At 36.6% G+C, this 21,224-nt stretch overlaps 1 protein-coding gene across 4 annotated transcripts in view; it reads right to left on the bottom strand.

Annotated features, from left to right (window-relative positions):
• Window positions 1-21,224, bottom strand: part of CDK13 (cyclin dependent kinase 13) — a 111,409-nt gene that overhangs the window by 79,201 nt on the left and 10,984 nt on the right. For all 4 annotated transcript variants that reach the window (XM_076006289.1, XM_012752273.2, XM_076006290.1 and 1 more), the window contains exon 2: window positions 5,265-5,924. In XM_076006289.1, coding sequence (XP_075862404.1) covers window positions 5,265-5,924 — 660 coding nt within the window. The remainder of the gene's footprint in view (window positions 1-5,264; window positions 5,925-21,224) is intronic.

Here is a 21,224-nt window from a genome sequence, read left to right on the forward strand (position 1 = left end):
AACCTTAAAAAAAGCCAGCAGAGAACATAAGCAATCAATTCACTGGAAAACAAAATAACCAATAAATGTTCAGAAAGACACTATACCTTATTAATAATCAGAAAAATGCAAAATTAAATAATTACATATTTTAAAGATTGTCAAAAATTCACAATTGACAATAGCCAATATTATTAAAGTAATTTCATACATTTTGGTGCATTAAATGGTATACAGCCTTATTAAGATATTTTTTAATGTGCATACTCTGGCATGTAACTATCCCACAAATATTATCTATGTGTACATAAAATATTCATATATAAGGCGAGTTTAATAGCAAATAATTATAAACTTAAGTATCCACTGATCTACAGCAGAAGAGCATGATGCATCCATTTCTATAAATAAGAATACTGAGCCCCATCTATATAAACATAGAAAGATCGCCAACACATTAAATGAAAAATAAAGTCAAGGAAAATTATACATGAGTATAATCTTAATTTTTTTAAAAAAAGAAAACAATTATACTGTATGAAAACACACAGTCTGTCTTATGATTTGGGGAGAAATAGCAGTTTGGGGAAAGAAGTAAAATCCAACACGAGCCTAAGATATATTATCTGACTAGGAAGCAAGGAAGCACTAAAAACCAAATGAGGACATGTCAAAAGGATAAAGGAGTCAGCTTAACGAAGCTCCCAATGGCCAAATTTTGAACAACTTGGGCATCAAAAAGAATAGTGACTGTACTGATAGTAACACAAAAAATAAACAAAAATCCACAGGAGTAGAATGACTAACAAAAAAGGCCAGCTAATGCTAAAAGGAATGACAGAATTACAAAAATCACAATTTGCAGCCCCTACCATAGTAATTGAGTTAGGTAAATATCATTAATGGGTGCTAAACCATTAAGTGACAGGTTAGGGAAAAAGATAATCAAACACTGCCCAAGTATTACCTGCGCGTATTCTAGCTGCAAAAGGGAAAATGCACCCTTGCATATGGAGAGATTTTTTTTTTGAGACAGAGTCTCACTTTGTTGCCCAGGCTAGAGTGAGTGCCATGGCATCAGCCTAGCTCACAGCAACCTCAAACTCCTAGGCTGAAGCAATCCTACTGTCTCAGCCTCCCAAGTAGCTGAGACTACAGGCATGCGCCACCATGCCTGGCTAATTTTTTCTATATATATTAGTTGGCCAATTAATTTCTTTCTATTTATAGTAGAGATGGGGTCTCACTCTTGCTCAGGCTGGTTTCAAACTCCTGACCTCAAGCAATTCGCCTGCCTCGGCCTCCCAGAGTGCTAGGACTACAGGCGTGAGCCACTGCGCCCAGCCAATGGAGAAATCTTAAAATTGGTCATCACCCTAACCAAGTGATCACATCATTACTACTAAAGGAAGACAATCTGATATTTTGTTCTTCATGTTGCAACAGCATGAAGTATATTAAAATCACCTGTTACATATATTCTGGCTAAAAAAAATGTTTATTCTTGATCTAAACAAGGCACAACTAATTTCCAGTTTATAGGAAATGAAAGGGTTAGAGAAGAACAAGTTAAATGATACCAAGAAGAAACAACCAGACATATCCAGGTGTGGATTTTATAAGTTTTATAAGACTATTAGCCAAAAAGTCATTGGGGGTGGGAGGAGAAGAAAGGAGAATGATTATAGATAAACAGATGATATTATTGTTAATTTCTATTCTATTGCTGACTATTGTTAATTACCTTGAGTACAATAGTGATATTGTGATGAAGCAAGAGACTGACCGACCTTATAAGAATTCTTGGCAGATGATTGAAGTATTTAAGGGTAACATTCATGATGGCTACAATTTATTTTCAAATGGTACAGCAAAAAGAAGTGTACACACACACATACCCCCCATTAATTCCCTTAAATAACTAGAGAGAACATGTTAACACTCGCTGAATCTAGACAGAGGTTATACAGATAGTAATTTTATTATTCTTTCAACTTTTCTAAATGCCAGAATACTTCCAAAATAAAAAATGTATGAGGGAGGGGAAGAATATACTTGGTCATAAAATAAATAAAATAAAATAAAATAAAATAAAATAAAATAAAATAAAATAAAATAAAATAAAAGGGTAAAAATTAGCAGAGTACAGATTTGTAAAATCAAGAGGCCACACAAAACACACACACTCTTGCTGATTTATTTGGGGCTACAACAGTGGGAATTATCTAAGAGTGGGCAGAGACATGCTTACAGAAGGCAAATATCAAAAGCTTTCCTCAGTCTTAAAATATGGTTAATAAAATTATGCAGACTATTACTCTTCTTTAAAATCATCTTTAAGTTTACAGTGAATAACAATAAAGAAACCTTTCATATTCAGGTTTCCTAAAGCACGTTATAACAGAAAAAAACTGTTGTTTTACATCAAGAGAAATAGTTCATAAACCGCTTTCAACTAATAGCTATTTAGCATAAAATAAAAAGTACACAATGGCTAAGATAAAAAGTATGCAACAGATACTAACAAGAAACTTTTAGTCTGTAATCCCAGGTTTTGGGAGGCTGAACTGCAGGTTCACTTGAGCCCAGGAGTTTGAAGCTGCAGTGAGCTGCAATTGTACCACTGCACTCCAGCCTGGGCAACAAAGTGAGACTGTATCTCAAAAAAAAAGAGAGAAATTTTTAAACATTATTCATGACCATTACTTTCAGGTACATGGGGGAAAAAATGGGGATGGTTTCTCCATCATAAAGGAGTCGGGGAAAAAACCAACCAACAGGTCCTCTTTTACAAAAACTGATCCTTTTCAAACAAAGCACTAGGTCCATTAGTTAATAGACCTGTATGTTAACACTTGCTGAATCCAGATATTTTACAAATGTTAATTTTATTATTCTTCCAACTTTTCTAAACATATAATGGTCTATGTTATACAATATAATCACCATTACATAATAATCATACTCAATTGTTTATACTTTTTCAATAAAAGTATCACTAAATAAGTTCTTAGTATTTCCTACAGTGCTGATTTATACTATGACTGACTGCTCAATGTCTCAGATGCACCACACTTTACAGTTCGTAAAATTCTGTCCATCAGCTCATTTAATCCTTACAACTAATCTGAGCAGTTAAACCATAAATATTTTCACCCACAGACAGAACTAAATTAAATGGACTGAGGCACAGAAAGATTAAATCCTAAGAGCAGTGAGGTACAAGTGGCACTAAAAACTAAACTTTCTACTATAGACCACTGATAAGTTAATTGGATTTCTAACAGCATTAAAAATATTAAATATAAAATAAGTCTCTTGCTCTATCCATGTCCTTCAATGCTTGTTTATTTCCAAAAGTAATCACTTTTACCATTTCTCTTTCACAATACATTTTTATTTAATCACCTAAAACTGTTGAAAAAAATTAAATAGGATATAATGTCTCTTCCTCATATATCCATCAAAAATTATAGCCATAAGAAAATTAAAAAATTAAAAAAAAAAGTAATTTTTCCTCATAGAAAATTAAAAAAAAAAAATTATAGCCATCAAAATAAGAAAAGTTCCTAGCACTTTGGGAGGCTGAGGCAGGAGGATCACTCAAGGTCAGGAGTTCAAAACCAACCTGAGCAAGAGCGAGACCCCGTCTCTGCTAAAAATAGAAAGAAATTAATTGACCAACTAAAAATATATAGAAAACATTAGCCAGGCATGGTGGCGCATGCCTGTAGTCCCAGCTACTCGGGAGGCTGAGGCAGTAGGATTGCTTGAGTCCAGGAGTTTGAGGTTGCTGTGAGCTAGGCTGATCCCACGGCACTCTAGCCCAGGCAACAGAGTGAGACTCTCTGTCTTAACAAAAAAAAAAAAAAAGAATGAGATAAATCTAAAAAAAGATTAAAAAAAATAAGAAAAGTTCAACTGGTACCAAATAATCTTTGGCCACGCAGGCATGGCATACTAGCAGTAGTATTCATGAATCTTAACAAATTTCCATATCCATGAAACATAGAAACACATTCAAAGAAAGGAGAGACACAGATACAACAAAAGAAAAAAAGCAAAGGAGACAGAAATGGTAGGTCCAAATAAATGTTTTAATGACCAAGAATAAATTGTGCCACTACCTAATTAGGGATACATGCATAAAAAATATTGAGCATTCATTAAGTATTCACATGTGCATGTCCCGAGATCTTGAAAATACTCCTAGTAAAAACTGACTCCTAAAGTATATATAAAGAATAAAGAAGCACCAGTCTCACTAAAACCTAGATTCTCAGTAACTGGTTACTTTCTCACTAATGAAGTGACTCAACTCTATACTCAAGCCTCTCTGTGCGGGAGAACCCATCCCAGGGCTTAGAAATCACTATCATTATGAAACTTCAGTGTTCCAGAGAGGAGGCAAAGCTCAAATACAACAATCAGAGTAGTATAAGAGGTAACATCTCATTAAATTAGATAGTGTCTCCCAGCAACTTTTTGAATACAGAAAAAAGGTACCTCAAAGGTCAATAAACACAAGAATTATGATTTAGCTTTTGTTTGGTTGAAAATATAAAATTTTCATAATGTTAACCAAAGTAAGCACATGAAAGACATACCCACATGGCATTTTTATCCATCTGTTTTCAAGGTCTATAAAGAAAGTAAGCCAGGAAAATGGCCTATATAGTTGCTTTTTAATAGAAATGGGGCATAGGAGAAAGAGCTCTAATTTCTTCATAAAAATAAAAATGGTTAAATGGTATAATAGGCAGATAAAACACACAGTAGTATAATTCTTCTAAACTAGGAAACTTTCTTAGCTGCATTTAATTCACAATCACTCTTATCTTTATTCTCTTAAAAATAAAATGTGGCTGAGCACAGCGGCTCATGCCTGTAATCTTAGCATTCTGGGAGGCCGAGGCGGAAGGACTGCTTGAGCTTAGGAGGTTGAAAACAACCTGAGCAAGTGCAAGACTCCATCTCTACAAAAAATAGAAAAATTAGCTGGGTGTGGTGGCATGCGCCTGTAATCCCAACTACTTGGGAGGCTGAGGCAGAAGGATCGCTTCCAGGAGTTGGAGGTTGCTGTGAGCTAGGCTAATGCCTCAGCACTCTACTACTCAGGGCAACAAAGAGAGACTCTGTCTCAAAAAAAAAAAAAATTCATTAACTTACAGTCTTTTTTACTTAAGTTTCTTGGGGGGAATGGGGAAAGTTAAATCATTTCTCACTTCAAACTTACTTACATTTTTTTTCTCTAAACAGTTACCGACAAACTTTTTTGCACTTACCTATCAGTATCTTTATCTTCAGGCAGCATGGGAGGCAAAGGTAATGGTGGTAATGTAGAGGTCACTAAAGGTACATGTTGCTCCTTCTCCTTGGCTCCTATGCTTGGTGTAAGTGGTTTGGTTTTCTCTTTAAGAGATACTGGTTCCTCCTTTGTAGCAGCAGGTTTACTCTCCTTCCCAACTACAACTGCTTTCTTGGTGGCTTTGTCTACAATCAAATTATTGTCCACCTTTGTTACCTGAAGAGGTGGCTTTGTCTTTGCCTTGTCATTTTTTAAAGTTCCACCACTTGAGGGGGAAGGTGCATGCTCAATTTTAAGTTTTTTCACATCCTTCACATGGTTTGTTTGTGATGCACTGGTACCAGTTTCTGTGTTCCCCTTGGTAGGTGTAGAAGTATTTGAGGCTTTTGCAGCTTTGGTGGCGGCCTCAGCAGCTTTTGCTGCTTCTGCAGCTTTCGCTGCTTCTGCAGCTCTTGCTGCCTCTGCTGCCCGTGCTTTTTTATTCTTGTTCAATTCAGCTGCCAGGCTACTCTTCAGAGTTAGTGTGCTAGGAGAAATGCTAGAATGACGACTTCTGGATCTAGACAACCTGTGCCTGCTACGAGATCTTGAATGCCTAGATGAATATGGACTTCTGCTTCGGGATTTGGCAGACCGTCTGGTGGAAAATAATTAAGATTTAGTCAGTAATCAGCAAGATTCAGTTTGGAATTTACAAAGACAGTGATAACTCAAGTCAGTGAAATAAAATAGAAACTTACTGAATTTCAAAATCATTCTCTTTTTGGAAGGAGTATTAAAAACAAAAGGTGCCTTAAAGAATATTATCTTGTGGCTATAGTCTTCTTGAAAACAGATTATCTTAATCTTGCTCTGGTCTATGAATGCTAACAAAATTAGGATGAAAATGTGACAAGGCATCACTGTTGCCTCAGAAAATAGAAGTAGGCAATAAGGCTATACCAGTGGTAGAGGTAGTCTGACCAATCTTCTACCAGAAAGATAGTTTCTACATCTAAAACCACCTTCACCCATAAATTCAAAAATAAGCAGTGATCTGTCTGTGCTAAGAGTGAAAAAGACAAAACTTCCCATTAGACAATTAAAAAAGAGTCTCTGAGGATTCACTTCAAAAGATAGTTTTTAAAAAATTTACATTCATACACGTTGACTAAAATACTTACACATAAGCATAATCACTTTACTCGTATAAACACACATATACAAGATAATGTCTTGTGATCTTCATAATTTCATACAGAAAATGTAAAATAAATATCATACATCCATTCTTAATCTGAAGTTCTAATAGTTTTCAAAATGAACAATAGTAAAAAAAACTAATATACATATAAATCTTCAAAGTGCTTGACAACTATTACTTTATTTTAGCACAAAAAAAAATCAAACATTTACTAGGAAAGTATCATTATTACTCCAATTTCTCAAAGGGGAGAGCACAGAGAGGTAAAATAAACATACTTCCCACAGAGTGTTATGCCATAGTCATATAGTCTGAACTAAAACTTAGGCTCCTGGCTCTTATAAAATTATGAAAAACTGCATCTTGGAAATGACTTAATAATAATGAGAGTATAATTCGCTTTTCAAAAATTATTGAAAAACACAAAAATTAACATAATTAAACATATGGTGGCAACTAAAGTTCCTACAAAACAAATGTAGCACAGCACCAATCGAAATGAAGCTGAGCTTTTCAAATCCATATCTTATCAAAACTTTAAAAATATACTCACAAGATAAAGGTACTACATGGTAGTAACTTACAAAAACATGTTATCTCATTTAATGCCGATTTCAACCCAGTAAAGTATGTACAATTAACAGACAAGAAATTGAGACTAAAATATTATGTTACTTGATGTCAGTCCCACACTCATTAATAGCTGTGTTGGTTATTACCTTATTGCCACCACTACCCTATTACCCAATACCCTTCTGCCCTATTCTGGCCCAAGGATGCTGACAAAGACAGAGGCATCTTCTGGGTTCCAGTGCTGTCTGCTACTGGCAAAAGATCTGGAGGCAGAGAAACGGTGGATTATCTCTTCCCAGCTCCCTCCCTCCTCTTGACCACATTTTCTGGCAGAAGCTGAATCTCTTCACCACCATCATGGCTCCTGTGAGGCACCCTCTTCTCCACAGCTCACACCAGACTCCCCTAGCACTATATTTTTCTTGCCCCTTTGGGCTTCCCTGTTGCTAGTGAAAACAACCCTTTGGGGTTCCCTCAATCCTCCTCTCCCACCTCGGTCCCTTCATTAAAGTCTCTCAAATCATCTGCGTTGGATTCCAGAACCTTGACTGATCTAGTTGTATGCCAGGTATTAAACTCACATTTTTTTTACTCTAAAATAGGTGGTTTAACACAATTAACACATTAATACACTGCCAAGGAGATAGCTCTTATTGAAATTTTGTAGAAATTATGGAGAGAGGGCAAATGAAGCAAAGAAATTCCTAGGAATCCATACCTAAAATGGCAGAGAAAGAAAGAACTTAAATTTTTGTTTAGGGTTGACATTAATACAATATAGACAAAGTGTTTAGAAACATTCTACAATTCTAGCATAAAAACAAAATGATGATTAAGTTTAACACAGATTCAAATGCAAATTCAACTTCTCCCTCATTCTTTCAAAAACAAGTAGGTACTGAGGGCCAACTAATGCTCAGCATTAAGCTAGTGTTTCAAACAAACCCCATACTTTACCATCAAGATTTATGTAAGATTACTCTAGATTAATGGGAACACTGCTTTAGGAAACATTCTAATATAACTATTTACATACATCAACCATTAAAATCACCAATAAGTTTACAATTATTCATAGAAATAAGAGGAAATGTTTGGCTAAATGTGAAGTAATTGTAAAGTGGTCGTGGAATAACTTGGATAACTTCAACATAGGAACCAAAAGTATCATTATATGAAACACTCAACTGCATTTTTAATTTCCTCTCCTTTCAGACACTGTTGGTACTCAAAACAAGTCTGATATAAGTCATGCTTCTATCCCCTGTTGGTACTCAAAACAAGTCTGATATAAGTCATGCTTCTATCCCCTGCTCATCAATGTCTGAGCAATAGAAAGGTAAGCAGCAGGAGAAAGCAAAGAGACTGTCATCTCATCTTCAAAGGTAATAACACAGAAGGCTTAGAAAGCAAGCCTTTTCTTAAACCCTAAATCACCTTTCCTACACTGGCAAGATTCTGGTCATCAATTTCATACAGACACATGAATTATATTTAACTGAGATTTATGATCAGTGAATCTTACCTAAGAAAAGAGATAAAAAGATAGTAAGTAAAATCCCAACACAAGTAATTCCTCTGGACTATTATTATTCTCTTCTAGATAGAATCAGAATAAGAGAGGTTATCTGTAAGTCTCATGGTTTTGTTCAAAAAGGAATAAGAAAGAGTGGTATTAGTAAAGACTTACGAAATTTTTGTTCTATAAAAGACATTTTGGAAATGATGTTTTTATGGTATTTGATCACTATACCAATTGAATTATTCTAGACACAACTTCCATTCTCTCTCCATCTCCTCTATTTCTCTACAATAGTTCCTTCTTATTTATTTCATGCCCTGGTAAACTTGCATTCTCTTGGGCATATATTTGCTAATAAATTTCAACAATGTATTTACTGTTTATAACATATGTTTGTATATACAACTCATATGTATGTTATACACAACTATGTTGTTTGGGAATCTAAATATCAGAATAATTCAAGTTATTATGACTACGATTTAATACTTCAGGCTTACAAAGTCCAGGGTAAGAGAGAAATACATCTCTCTCTACTACTATATAATGAATTATACCATGATAATGTATTTTACTAAAAGAATTGAAATGGAGATACATAGCAAGTCCAAACTCGTTTTACAGATAAGATTTTTCTTCCTTCTAAAAACGTTTCCTAATATTCCTACATTGTTCAATCTATAATAAGCACATATTAGCTGTTTCTTGCTTTTTTTTTTTTTTTTTTTGAGACAAGAGTCTTACTCTGTTGCCTGGGCTAGAGTCCCGTGGCATCAGGTAGCTCACAGCAACCTCAAACTCCTGGGCTCAAGCAATCCTTCTGCCTCAGCCTCCCGAGTAGCTGGGACTACAGGCACGTGCCACCATGCCTGGCTAATTTTTTCCATATATTTTTTAGTTGTGCGGCTAATTTCTTTCTATTTGTAGGAGAGACAGGGTCTCGCTCTTGCTCAGGCCAGTTTCGAACTCCTGACCTCGAGTGATCCTCCTGCCTTGGTCTCCCAGAATGCTAGGATTACAGGCTTGAGCCGCCATGCCTAGCCTCTTGCTTTTTTATAATGTTTTAACATCTTAAGGATGTTATAGGACCTCTTTAAGAAGTTAAGAGACCTTTCTATTTATATGTTTCCAAGAGGTTTTCCCAAATTCACACAACACAAAGTAGTATAAGAATAAAAACTAGGGGTTTGGGGGGAGGGATTTGTTTGGAGACAGGGTTTCACAAGCCTCTAATTCCTGGGCTTAAACGATCATCCTTTCTCAGCCTCTCAAGTAGCTGGGAGTACAGCCATTCACCACCACAGTGGGCTAATTATTTTTAATTTTTTGTAGAGATAGGGTCTCACTATTGCCCAGGCTGGTCTTGAACTCCTGAGCTCAAGTCAGCCTCCCACCTCAGCCTCCCAAAACAGTAGAATCACAGGGCATGAGCCACCAGCACCCAGCCTCACTGTTAATTAGACTAGTGTCTCTTGGACAGAAAGCATGGTATACTGTTCACTTCACTATTAACACACAGTCTCTCCATGAGTCCAGATCTTCTGAAAATTGTGCCTAATTTGAAAATACCCTTTCCTAAAAATTTTACTGTAACTTTACTCCAACCTCGCATTATAAAAAATACTACAGAACAGTGCCATCCAACAGAATTTTCTGGGATGACATAAATGTTCTATACATGTGATGTCCAATACAGTAGCCACTATCCACAACATATTTAAGCCTAAAATTTCTACCTTGCTTATTTCTCATGCTAATAGCAGTTCTGTCCGTTCCAAAACTTAACCCTCCTCAAAAAGTATGGAAATGCTTCCCAAACTGAAACGCACTACACAAAAGTGGTATTTTTTCAAAAACCTATCTCTCTTTCAATCATCCCTTTCACCATCTTCTCAGCCAAAACTATGTTCCCATGTACTCTGTCATGTAATGTTGTTGTAACAGCCCTGTTAATTATATATAACAGCACTGTGGTTAAATATAACAGCAACTGTGGAAGCCTCTTAAATTCATCTCCTTCTTTCAAATCTTCCTCTACCCTGTCTAATCCATACTACTAGACTCGAAATACTGCTCCCATTATGTCCACCAAGGCCTGAAATTACGACAGGCAAAAGGAATACACCTTCCTCTAACATCTAATCCTTGCCATTCTCTATTTTTAATTTCACTACTTTCTACCCATTTACCCACACTAGAAATTTCACTTTCCTGGTTCCTATACTGCATCCTATCAATTATCTCATTTTATTGATTCTAACTCTGTATTCCCTTACACCCATACCTTGTGAATGTTTCAGATTGCTGCTATAACAAAATACCACAAATTTAGCAGTGTAGAACAATATAAATGTATTATCTTATAGTTCTAGAGGTCAGAAATTCAGTAAATCAACATGTCAGCAGAGCTTTGTACTTCTGGAGTCTCTTGGAAGAATCTGTTTCCTTGCCTTTTCCAGCTTCTATAGGCAGTGCACATTGCTTGGCTCATAATCCCATATCACTTGGGCCTCTGCTTCCATCACATTTCCTATCTCCCTCTGTTTCTATTATCATCACCATGGCCTTCTCTATCTTGATCACCACAGCCTCCTTTTAATAAAAATCCTTATGATCACATAGGACCAACCCAACTAATCCAGAATAATCTCACCATCTAAAAGATTCTTAATTTAATCACACCTGCAAAGTCCCTTTTGCCAAGTAAAGCATCGTATTCATAGGTTCCAAAAAATTAGGACAGGGACATCTTTTGGGGGTAGGAGGTGCATTATTTAGCCTACTACTCAGGCCACTGTTCTATTTTAGACCTCACTATCTCTCCCCTAAGCTACCATACCACTCCCCTTCCCCCGAAAAAAAGAACCCTGAGCTCTTTATATCTAGTCTCTCCCTGCTCCAATTATTTCTGCACACACCATAACCAAACTAATCCTCACTGTTGAGTGATTACACGTCCCAAATTCACTCACTTTCCTCCTATTCCAAATCTTCACTACTTTCATCAAGCTCATAACCCCACTCCCAAGGTCTTCTCATAACATAGCTTTATTTCCTATTTCACAGAAGAAAGACTATCAGGTATCTCTCTTCCCTCAAACTTAATCTATGTCTCCATCTACCTTACATTCCACCTCATCTTAGAGAGAAGGTGTCCCTCTTCCTGTCTAAGGCTAATTCCACTGTAATGCTATGGATCCAATACTATTGGGAGCCTTACTTCTCACAATGAAGTTCACAGTATGGCAGCAAGAGCATCAACTGAGAGCTTGTCAGAAATGCTATCTCAGACCCCAAACCAGGCCTACTGAATCAGAATCTGCCTTTTAACAAGATCCCCATTAAAGTTCGAGAGGCACTATACTAGGCAACGCTATGGCTATGGCTGGCTTACCCCATTACCCTTTGTTGTCCATTTGCTATTTCCCCTGAAGAAATAAATTACTCATGTGTCTAAGGTCTTTAAAAACAGACAATAAGACAAAAGAGAACAAATGATGATATCTTGATATTGTATCTTTGTCTATCTCTCCTTTCAGTTACAGCCAAATTCTCATCCCCCTACATACTTCTCAAGTCACTAGAAACTGGCTTATACCCGCACCAAAATTACTGAGGTGACCAATGACCTACTTTTCAAAGAAAGAGAAAGAAAAAAAATCAATGTCTGTGATGATAATGTTGACTACTCCCTTGAAAACACTTTCTAACCATTTCTACTACCTTTCTTTTTCAAAATTATTTTCTTACTTCTATGGCTGTTTAGCTTCCATTCCAAATCCACTCTTTCTTCTTAAATATACCCTATTCTCAGGCAATAGCCCCCTATTCTTGCAGAAACCTAGAAGTCATTCTATAATACATTCCAGTGGTCCCTTTCCTTCATTCTCCCACATCCAACTGGTCTCCCAGCCCTGCCCATTCTACATATTAAGCATCTCTCTCTCTCCAATTTTCCATGCTCCCAATCCCCATAGCTACTATTCCATACTAGGTCATACATTATCACTCACTTGGACTAACACAATAGTTTCCTAACCAGGTTCCCATCTAAAATCTACTTTTCCAATGTACTCTCCATACAACCACTTAAATAATTATCCCTCTACCAAAACCTTCAGCCTTGACATGCATTCAAAGCCACATGAAGTGCCAGGCCTTAGAATGTTTCCCTCATATTCCTCTCTTCACCTCCTTTTATCTATTAGTCAAAGGAATACTTCCTATCGCAACACAATTTCTACCACCTCTAATAAAGCCTTCCTTTATTATGCCAGGCAGCTAGAGATGATCCTTGTCCTATGATCCCATCACATTTTATTTATATTTCATTAGAATGAAAATAATTAGATAATCTCTCTTCCCCAATAAACTGAGATCACTGTCAAAGTCATAGCCTTGACTTGCAGCACAAACCTGGCAATGGCAGATGCTCAATAAATATTGTACAATTAAATATTCTGCTGACAATATTCCTATTGAGAAGAATTCACCTTTCCTAGCCTAGTATCAAGGTGCTGCATGATCTGTCTGGTCCTAACCTACCTTTTCTTATCAAGTACTGAATTTGCCCAATGCTTCCATGCCTTTGCTCCCACAGATTTGCCTGAGAATATCCGATTCCCCTCCTTCTTCTATTAAAGTCCTATCTTTCAAGGCCTAGTGCAAGGGTCTTTCTTTCTTCATAAAGCCTTACCACCACCAACTCCAAGCAAGCTCTCCTTTCTGTGAATGCCCCTAGCACTTTATCTGCATCCTTCTTATGATCTACCTCTCTTAATTCTGTATTTTAGATATTTACCACATTGTCCACTAGAGAACAGAAACCGGGTCTCATTTCTTTTTTTTTTTTTTTGGAGACAGGTCTTACTCTGTTGCCTAAACTAGAGTACAGCGCCATCATCAAAGCTCACTGTAACCTCCAACCCCTAAGCACAAGCCATCCCCTGGCCTTGACCTCCCAAAGTGAGCCACAGCATTTTTGCATCACTCTACAGCCCTTAGCATAACACCATACAGATGGCAATCTTCTAGTGAATAAACAAATACCATACTGTAGTCCCCACTTAACCACGGTTCTATTTCAGCATTTTCTGTCACCCAAACTATAGTATGATAAAATATTTTGAAGAGAGAAAGAAAGAGGCCATGTTTACATAATTTTATTATAGTGTGTTGTTATAATTATTCTATTTTATTTATTAGTTATTGTTAATCTCTTACTGTTCCTATTTATAAATTAAACTTTATCACAGGTATGTACATATAGGAAAAGACATGGTATATTTAGGGTTCAGAACTATCAGCAGTTTCAGGCATCCAGTGGGATTCTTGGAATATATCCCTGTAGATTAAGGGGGACAGTACTATATACCAGGCTGAACCTTACAGTCTACAAAACTTGTTTATAGGGATTTCACATTTGATTTGCTCTTCCTAGCAACCAAAGTATAGAGAAAGCAGGTGGGGGAACTAAGAAACAGGGTAAAGAAATTTAGAGATCAAGAGCTAAGAGCTACGGAGAGGTAGAGTCAACACTCAAAAGCTCAAACCTTCCAATTCAAAGCCAGGCACTATTGTTGCTGCTACACTGCACTATCTCTCCCCACGTTCCAATTTGTTTAATTCTTATCTATATTTCATGTGTCAAGCAAAAATCTGATCTCATCTGTAACTTCCCCCCCCACATTGTCTGAAATCACATTGCACTTGTCACATACCACCTTGTACTTTACCTCTGTCTTTTAAGCACAAAAGGTGGATTATACCATGCTCTCGCCTAAAAAAAACGCTCCAATGGCTTCTAACTCCATTTAAAATAAAAATACAACTCTTTACTGTGACCCACGAGATCTAAATTGCCTCCCATCTTTATTATACTCTCCTTTATTTACTAGACTCAAACCACACTGGCCTCTTTTCTGATTCTTGAAAAGATCAAGCTTTTTTGGCTGGATGCAGTGGCTCACGCCTGTAATCCTAGCACTATGGGAGGCCAAGGTGGGCGGATCATTTGAGCTCAGGAGTTCGAGACCAGCCTGAGCAAGAGCCAGACCCTGTCTCTACTAAAAATAGAAAGAAATTAATTGGCAAATTAAAAACATATAGAAAAAATCAGCTGGGCTTAGTGGTGCATACCTGTAGTCCCAGCTACTCAGGAGGCTGAGGCAGTAATAGGATAGCTTGAGCCCAGGAGTTTGACCTTGCTGTGAGCTAGGCTGATGCCACGGCACTCTAGCCAGGGCAACAGAGTGAGACTCTGTCTCAAAAAAAAAATAAAAAAAGAAAAGATCAAGCTTTTTCCTGATATGTACCTTAGCACATATTGTTTTCTTTTCCTGGGATGCTTAGATCATCACATGACTGCTCCTTTCTCATCATTCCAACATTAATTCACATTTTAGTCATTACAAAACATTGTTCAAGGCCAGGGGTGGTGGCTCATGTCTGTAATCCTAGCATTCTGGGAGGCCGAGGCGGGAGGATTGCTTGAGGTCAGGAGTTGAGACCAGCCTGAGCAAAAGTGAGACCCTGTCTCTACTAAAAAATAGAAAGAAATTAGCTGGACAACTAAAAATATATATAGAAAAAATTAGCCAGGCATGGTGGCACATGCCTATAGCCCCAGCTACTGGGGAGGCTGAGGCAGAAGGATTGCTCAAGCCCAGGAGTTTGAGGTTGCTGTGAATTGTTAGACTGATGCTATGGCACTAGCCCAGGCAACAAAGTGAGACTCTTGTCTCCAAAGGGAAAAAAAAACATTGTTCAAATGGTTCTGCAGGCATGATATATGAGAAACCAATGTAGCAAATCATTACACACATACCGCAAAATAGGGGATTTCCTCTTTTCATAGCCCCTAGAATAGTAATGGATAGTTATAACTGCTCATGTATATGGGGATCAACCAAGGTATTCCAGAATTTTTTTGATGCCAAAACTTAGATTTTGAAGGAAAGTCACTATTTTTGACTAAAAAATAAAACTAGGCATTTATGAAAAATCCACTGCCAACCACTTTATGGAGAAAGTCTGAATGCAAAAGACTAAATAAATGGAGAATGATCCCTCCAAGATCAGCAACAAGATGAGGAAGTATACTCTTATCATTTCTGTTCAACATTGTAACTGAGGTTCTAGTCATTGCAATCAGGAAAAAAAAGAGATAAAAGGAACCCACAATGGAACAAAAAAAGAAATAAAACTATCTCTATTTTTAGAAGATATAATCTTGTACATAGAAAATGAATCCACTAAAAAAAAAATCAGAATAAATGAGTCAGCAAGGTGGCAGAATACATGCTATCTATATATAAGCAATGACCAATCAAAATGAAATTAAGAAAATAATTCCCCCCAAAAAAGAAAACAATTCCCATTACAATAGACTTTAAAAGGATATAAAATCTAAGAATTTAACAAAGGTACACGGCTTGTATCCTAAAAACTACAAAACATACTGAAAGACATTAAGGAAAATATGAATAAAGGGAAAGACATCCCATGCCCATGTAACAGATGATCTAATGTTAAATGGCAATATTCCTCAAATTAACCTAGAGTCGATGTACTCCCTATCAAAATCCCAGCTGCTTTTTTACATTAATTGGTAAGCTGATCCTAAAAACTCATGTGGAAATGCAAGAATCCAAACAGTCAAAACTATCTTTAAAAAAAACTAAGTTGGAAGACTCATACTTCCTGATTTCAAAAATTATCAAAATTAGAGTAAGCAAGACTGTGTGGTACTGGTCCAAGAATGGACATATAAGTCAGTGAAATAGATTTCAGAGTCCAGAAACAACCCCTCCCATTTATGATAAATTGATTTCCAACAAATGAGCCAAGACAATTTAATGGAGAAAGAACAGTCTTTTCAACAAACAGTGCTGAAACAACTGGATATCTATACACAAAAGATGAAGTTAGACCTCTCTCTCTCAACATACACAAAATCTAACTAAAAATGGATCAAAGTAAGTGTTAAAACCATAAAATTCTTCAATGTTTCTTATGCCACATTAAAAGTAAAAAAACCCACATGGCTGAGGTTTTGCAAAATTATTCAGGCAAACAAGTTCTAATCCACTGAGCATAAATTCTATGTTTGTGTTCATGTTTCACTGAACCATAACCTCAGATACGTTTCTGAAGACAGAAAAAGAATAGCAGGTCAGAAGAGTAGAAGGGAGTTGGTACTTGATTTACACAAGGGAACATACTTTGATTAGTCTCTCTCTGGTCATTAAAAATTTGTTCGTAGTCTAATATTAGTCCTTGTTATTATCAACAGGTTTTTTAAAACCTAATCAAACAGGGTTTTTAAAAAAATCCTGTGGTGCTGAAACCTGTGGTGATTTTCTTATCCAAATCAATTTAATATCACTTGCTGGGTACCCACTAGCAGGTGCTTGAGAGCTAAAATTAAAAAGAACGTCACAGTGCTTACATTCCAATGACAGAAGCAAAAACAAAATATTATGGAAATTTTGGTAAACTATGCAAGTCAGAAGTGGAGCAAATTAAAATACTGAGGAAAAAATAATGTCAATATAGGATTCCATACCCAGTAAGATTATCTTTCAAAATGGAGGCTTCTTCAGATATACAAAATAGCAGACCTGCATAAATGTTCAAAGCCATTCCTCTGGCCAAAGGAAAATGATGCTACATAGATACTTGGCTCTATATAAAGGAATCAAAAGCATTTGAAAAGTAAATAAGTAAATGTTAGTGACTCTTCTCATTTTGAATTTAATGTTTATACAACATACATGTGTCATATATACATAGAAATAAAACATATGACGAATAAAAAGGAGGAAGAAAATGGAAATATGCTATTGTAATGTTAACCACACATAAAAGGAGACCAATAGGCCAGGCGTGGTGGCTCAGGCCTGTCACCCTAGTGCTCTGAGAGGCCGAGGCAGAAGGATTGCTCGAGGTCAGGAGTTCGAAACCAGCCTGAGCTGACCTCGTCTCTACTAAAAATAGAAATAAATTTCTGGACAACTAAAAAATATATTACATTAAACTAAAAAACTAAACAACTAAAAAATATATTACAAAAAATATATACAACTAAAAAAAATTAGCTGGGCATGGTGGCACATGCCTGGAGACCCAGCTACTCAGGAGGCTGAGGCAGAAGGATCGCTCGATCCCAGGAGTTTTAGGTTGTTGTGAGCTAGGCTGATGCGACAGCACTCTAGGCAGGGCAGCAGAGTGAGACTCTGTCATACATACATACCTACTAATAAATGAAAGATACATACTGTAAAACCAAAAAGAAAATCTTTATGACTGTGGGTTAGGCAAAGTAAGTTTTGTTTTAGTTTTTGGACACAAAAGCAAAAATCATAGAAGAAAAGATGCTAAATTGGTTTTCATTAAAATTTAAAACTTCCGTTCTCTGAAATTATTGTTAAGGAAAACAGAATGAGGACTAAATATTTGCAAAATACGTATCTGTCCAGAATACGTACAGAACTCTTTACAACTCAGTAAGACAAACTAATTCACAAAGAATATGGACAAAACATTCTGAGACACGAAACAAAAGGGCAAACAAGCATATGTAAAGATGTTCAACGTTATTAATCATTCATTAGCGAGTTACCAAAAAAACATGAGATACCACTATACATCCACTAGAATGGCTAAAACCAAAGACTGACAAAAATAAATAAATAAAGTCTTAGTAAGAATGTGAAACATGTGCAATGCTCAAACACTACTGACTATAAACAGCTCGGCATTTTAGAAAACCAAACATCCACTTACCATACAACACAGCAATCCCTTTCCTTATTTATTCACTCAAAAGAAACAAAAACAAAACACTGTACTCAAATGTTCAGTAACTTTGTTCTAATGACCAAAAACTAGAGACAACTCAAATGCTCATCAACTTTGAATAATAAGCAAATTATGATATATCTATACAATGAATTATTACTCAGCAATAAAAAAGGACAAACCATTCAGACATGCAACATGGATCAATCTCAAAAGCATCTAAAAAGCCAGACACCAAACACTATACACTTGTATGATGATTGATTTATCCATCCATATAAATAAAGGTAAAACTACAGTGACAGAAAGCAAATTGGTGGCTGCCAATGACCAGGGGTAGATATAGGGGACTGACCGTAAAGGGGAACAAGGGAACTTTTGGGTGCAAATGAAACATTCTATATCATGATTGTGATAACGGTTACACAAGTGCACCTATCTGTCAAAACCCATTCAACTGCACACTTAAAACTAGTAAATTTGAGTGTATGTAAATTATACCTCAATAAAAATGATTTGTTTTTAAAACACAAATGGATGAAACATGTTCAATATACAGTCAGCCTTAATATTCATGGGTTATGCATCTGTGGATTTAACCAACTATAGACCAAAAATATTTGGGAAAAGAATTCCACTTGTACTAAACATGTACAGACGTTTTTACCTGTCATTATTCCCTGAACAATACAATAACCATTTACACAGCATTTACATTGTATTAGGTATTATAAATAATCTAGAAACGATTTAACATATTTAGGAGAAAGTTCATAAGCTATATGCAAAGACTGGGCATTTTATATCAGAGACTTGAGCATCCTCAGATTTTGGTATCTGAGAGAGGTCCTGAAATCAATTCCCAACAGATACCAAAGGACAAATGCACCTAGAAGAGGAAGTAGGGAGTCAAGGAACCAGACACATCTAATGCAAGCCTGGATATAATAAATATTCACAAAGTCTTCTCAGTGCTAAAGTCATTAAGAAAAATCACTTCTGAATGAAATTAATGAAGGCTTCATAGATAAAATAACATCTGAATAAAGGCTGGATGAATGAACAAATAAGACTGGCCAGAAGGAAGGATAGAAACTAAGATACAGGGGCTTACAATTCCATGTTTATAAAACAGTAAACAATCCAATTAGTATGGTGATCAGGGTAGTATGGGTTGGTTGGGTTGGAGAGCCTTAAATGCTCCATTCAAGAATCTGAGTAAAACCACAATAGACCTGGAAGGGCCAAAGCAATCCTGAGCAAAAAGAACAAAGGGGGGCACGGTGGCTCACGCCTGTAATCCTAGCACTCTGGGAGGCCGAGGCGGGCAGATTGCTCAAGGTCAGGAGTTCGAAACCAACTTGAGCAAGAACAAGACCCTGTCTCTACTATGAATAGAAAGAAATTCATTGGCCAACTAGTATATATAGAAAAAAAATTAGCTGGCCATGGTGGTGCATGCCTATAGTCCCAGCTACTCAGGAGGCTGAGGCAGAAGGATTGCTTGAGCCCAGGAGTTTGAGTTGCTGTGAGCTAGGCTAACGCCATGGCACTCACTCTAGCCTGGGCAACAAAGCCAGACTCTGTCTTAAAAAAAATAAAAAAAAATTTAAAAAAAGAACAAAGCTGGAGGCATCACACTACCTGATTTAAAAATCTAGGCCAGGAGTAGTGGCTCATGCCTATAATCCTACCACTCTGGGAGGCCAAGGCAGGAGGACTGCTCAAGGTCAGGAGTTCAAAACCAGCCTGGGCAAGAGCCAAGACCCCGTCTCTACTAAAAATAGAAAAATTAATTGGCAAAAAATATATATAGAAAAAATTAGCCAGGTATGGTGGCGCATGCCTGTAGTCCTAGCTACTTGGGAGGCTGAGGCAGAAAGATTTGCTTGAGCCCAGGAGTTTGACGTTGCTGTGACCTAGGCTGACACCACGGCACTCTAGCCAGGGCAACAGAGACTCTGTCTCAAAAAATAAATAAATAAAAACCTATTACAAAGCTATAGTAATCAAAACAGTATGATACTGGCATAAAAAAAAAAAAAGTGACCAATGGAATAGGATAGACAGCCCAGAAATAAACCCATGCTTTTACAGTCCATTGATACTCAACAAAGATGCTAAGAATATAAGGGGGAAAGGACAGCCTCCTCAATAAATGGTACTGGGAAAACAGGATATCCACACGCAGAAGAATGACACTGTATCCTTATCTCATACCATATACAATACAAAAATCAACTGAAAATGGATTAAAGACTTGAACCTAAGACCTGAAACTGTAAAAACTACTAGAAGAAAATATAAGGGAAAAACTCCACAACATTGGTCTGGGAAAACATCTCTTGGCTGTAACCCCAAAAGCACAGCCAACAAAAGCAAAAATAAATAGGACTATAACAAATTAAAATGCTTCTGCATAGCAAAGGAAACAATTAACAGAGTGAAGAGAAAACACATGGACAGGAGAAAATATCTGCAAACCATACATTCATCTGATATAGGGCTAATATTAAAAATATACAAGGAGTTAAAACAACAGAAAGAAAACAATGTAATCAAAAAATGGGCAAAGGGCTTAAACAGACACCTCTCAAAAGAGGACCTACAAACGGCCAACTGTTATATGAAAAAATGCTCATCATAAGTAATCATCAGGAAAATGCAAATTAAAACCACAATGAGCTATCACCCCACACTTTTACAATGGCTAGTGTCAAAAAGACAAAAGATAACATGTATTGGTGAGGATGTAAAGGAAAGGGAACTCTTGTACTCTGTTAATGGGAATATAAATTAGTATATCCATTATGGAAAATAGTATGGAGATTCCTCAAAAAAATAAAAACAGAATTACC

Source organism: Microcebus murinus, chromosome 9, assembly GCF_040939455.1.
Source record: "Microcebus murinus isolate Inina chromosome 9, M.murinus_Inina_mat1.0, whole genome shotgun sequence".
NCBI classification, from domain to species: domain Eukaryota; kingdom Metazoa; phylum Chordata; class Mammalia; order Primates; family Cheirogaleidae; genus Microcebus; species Microcebus murinus.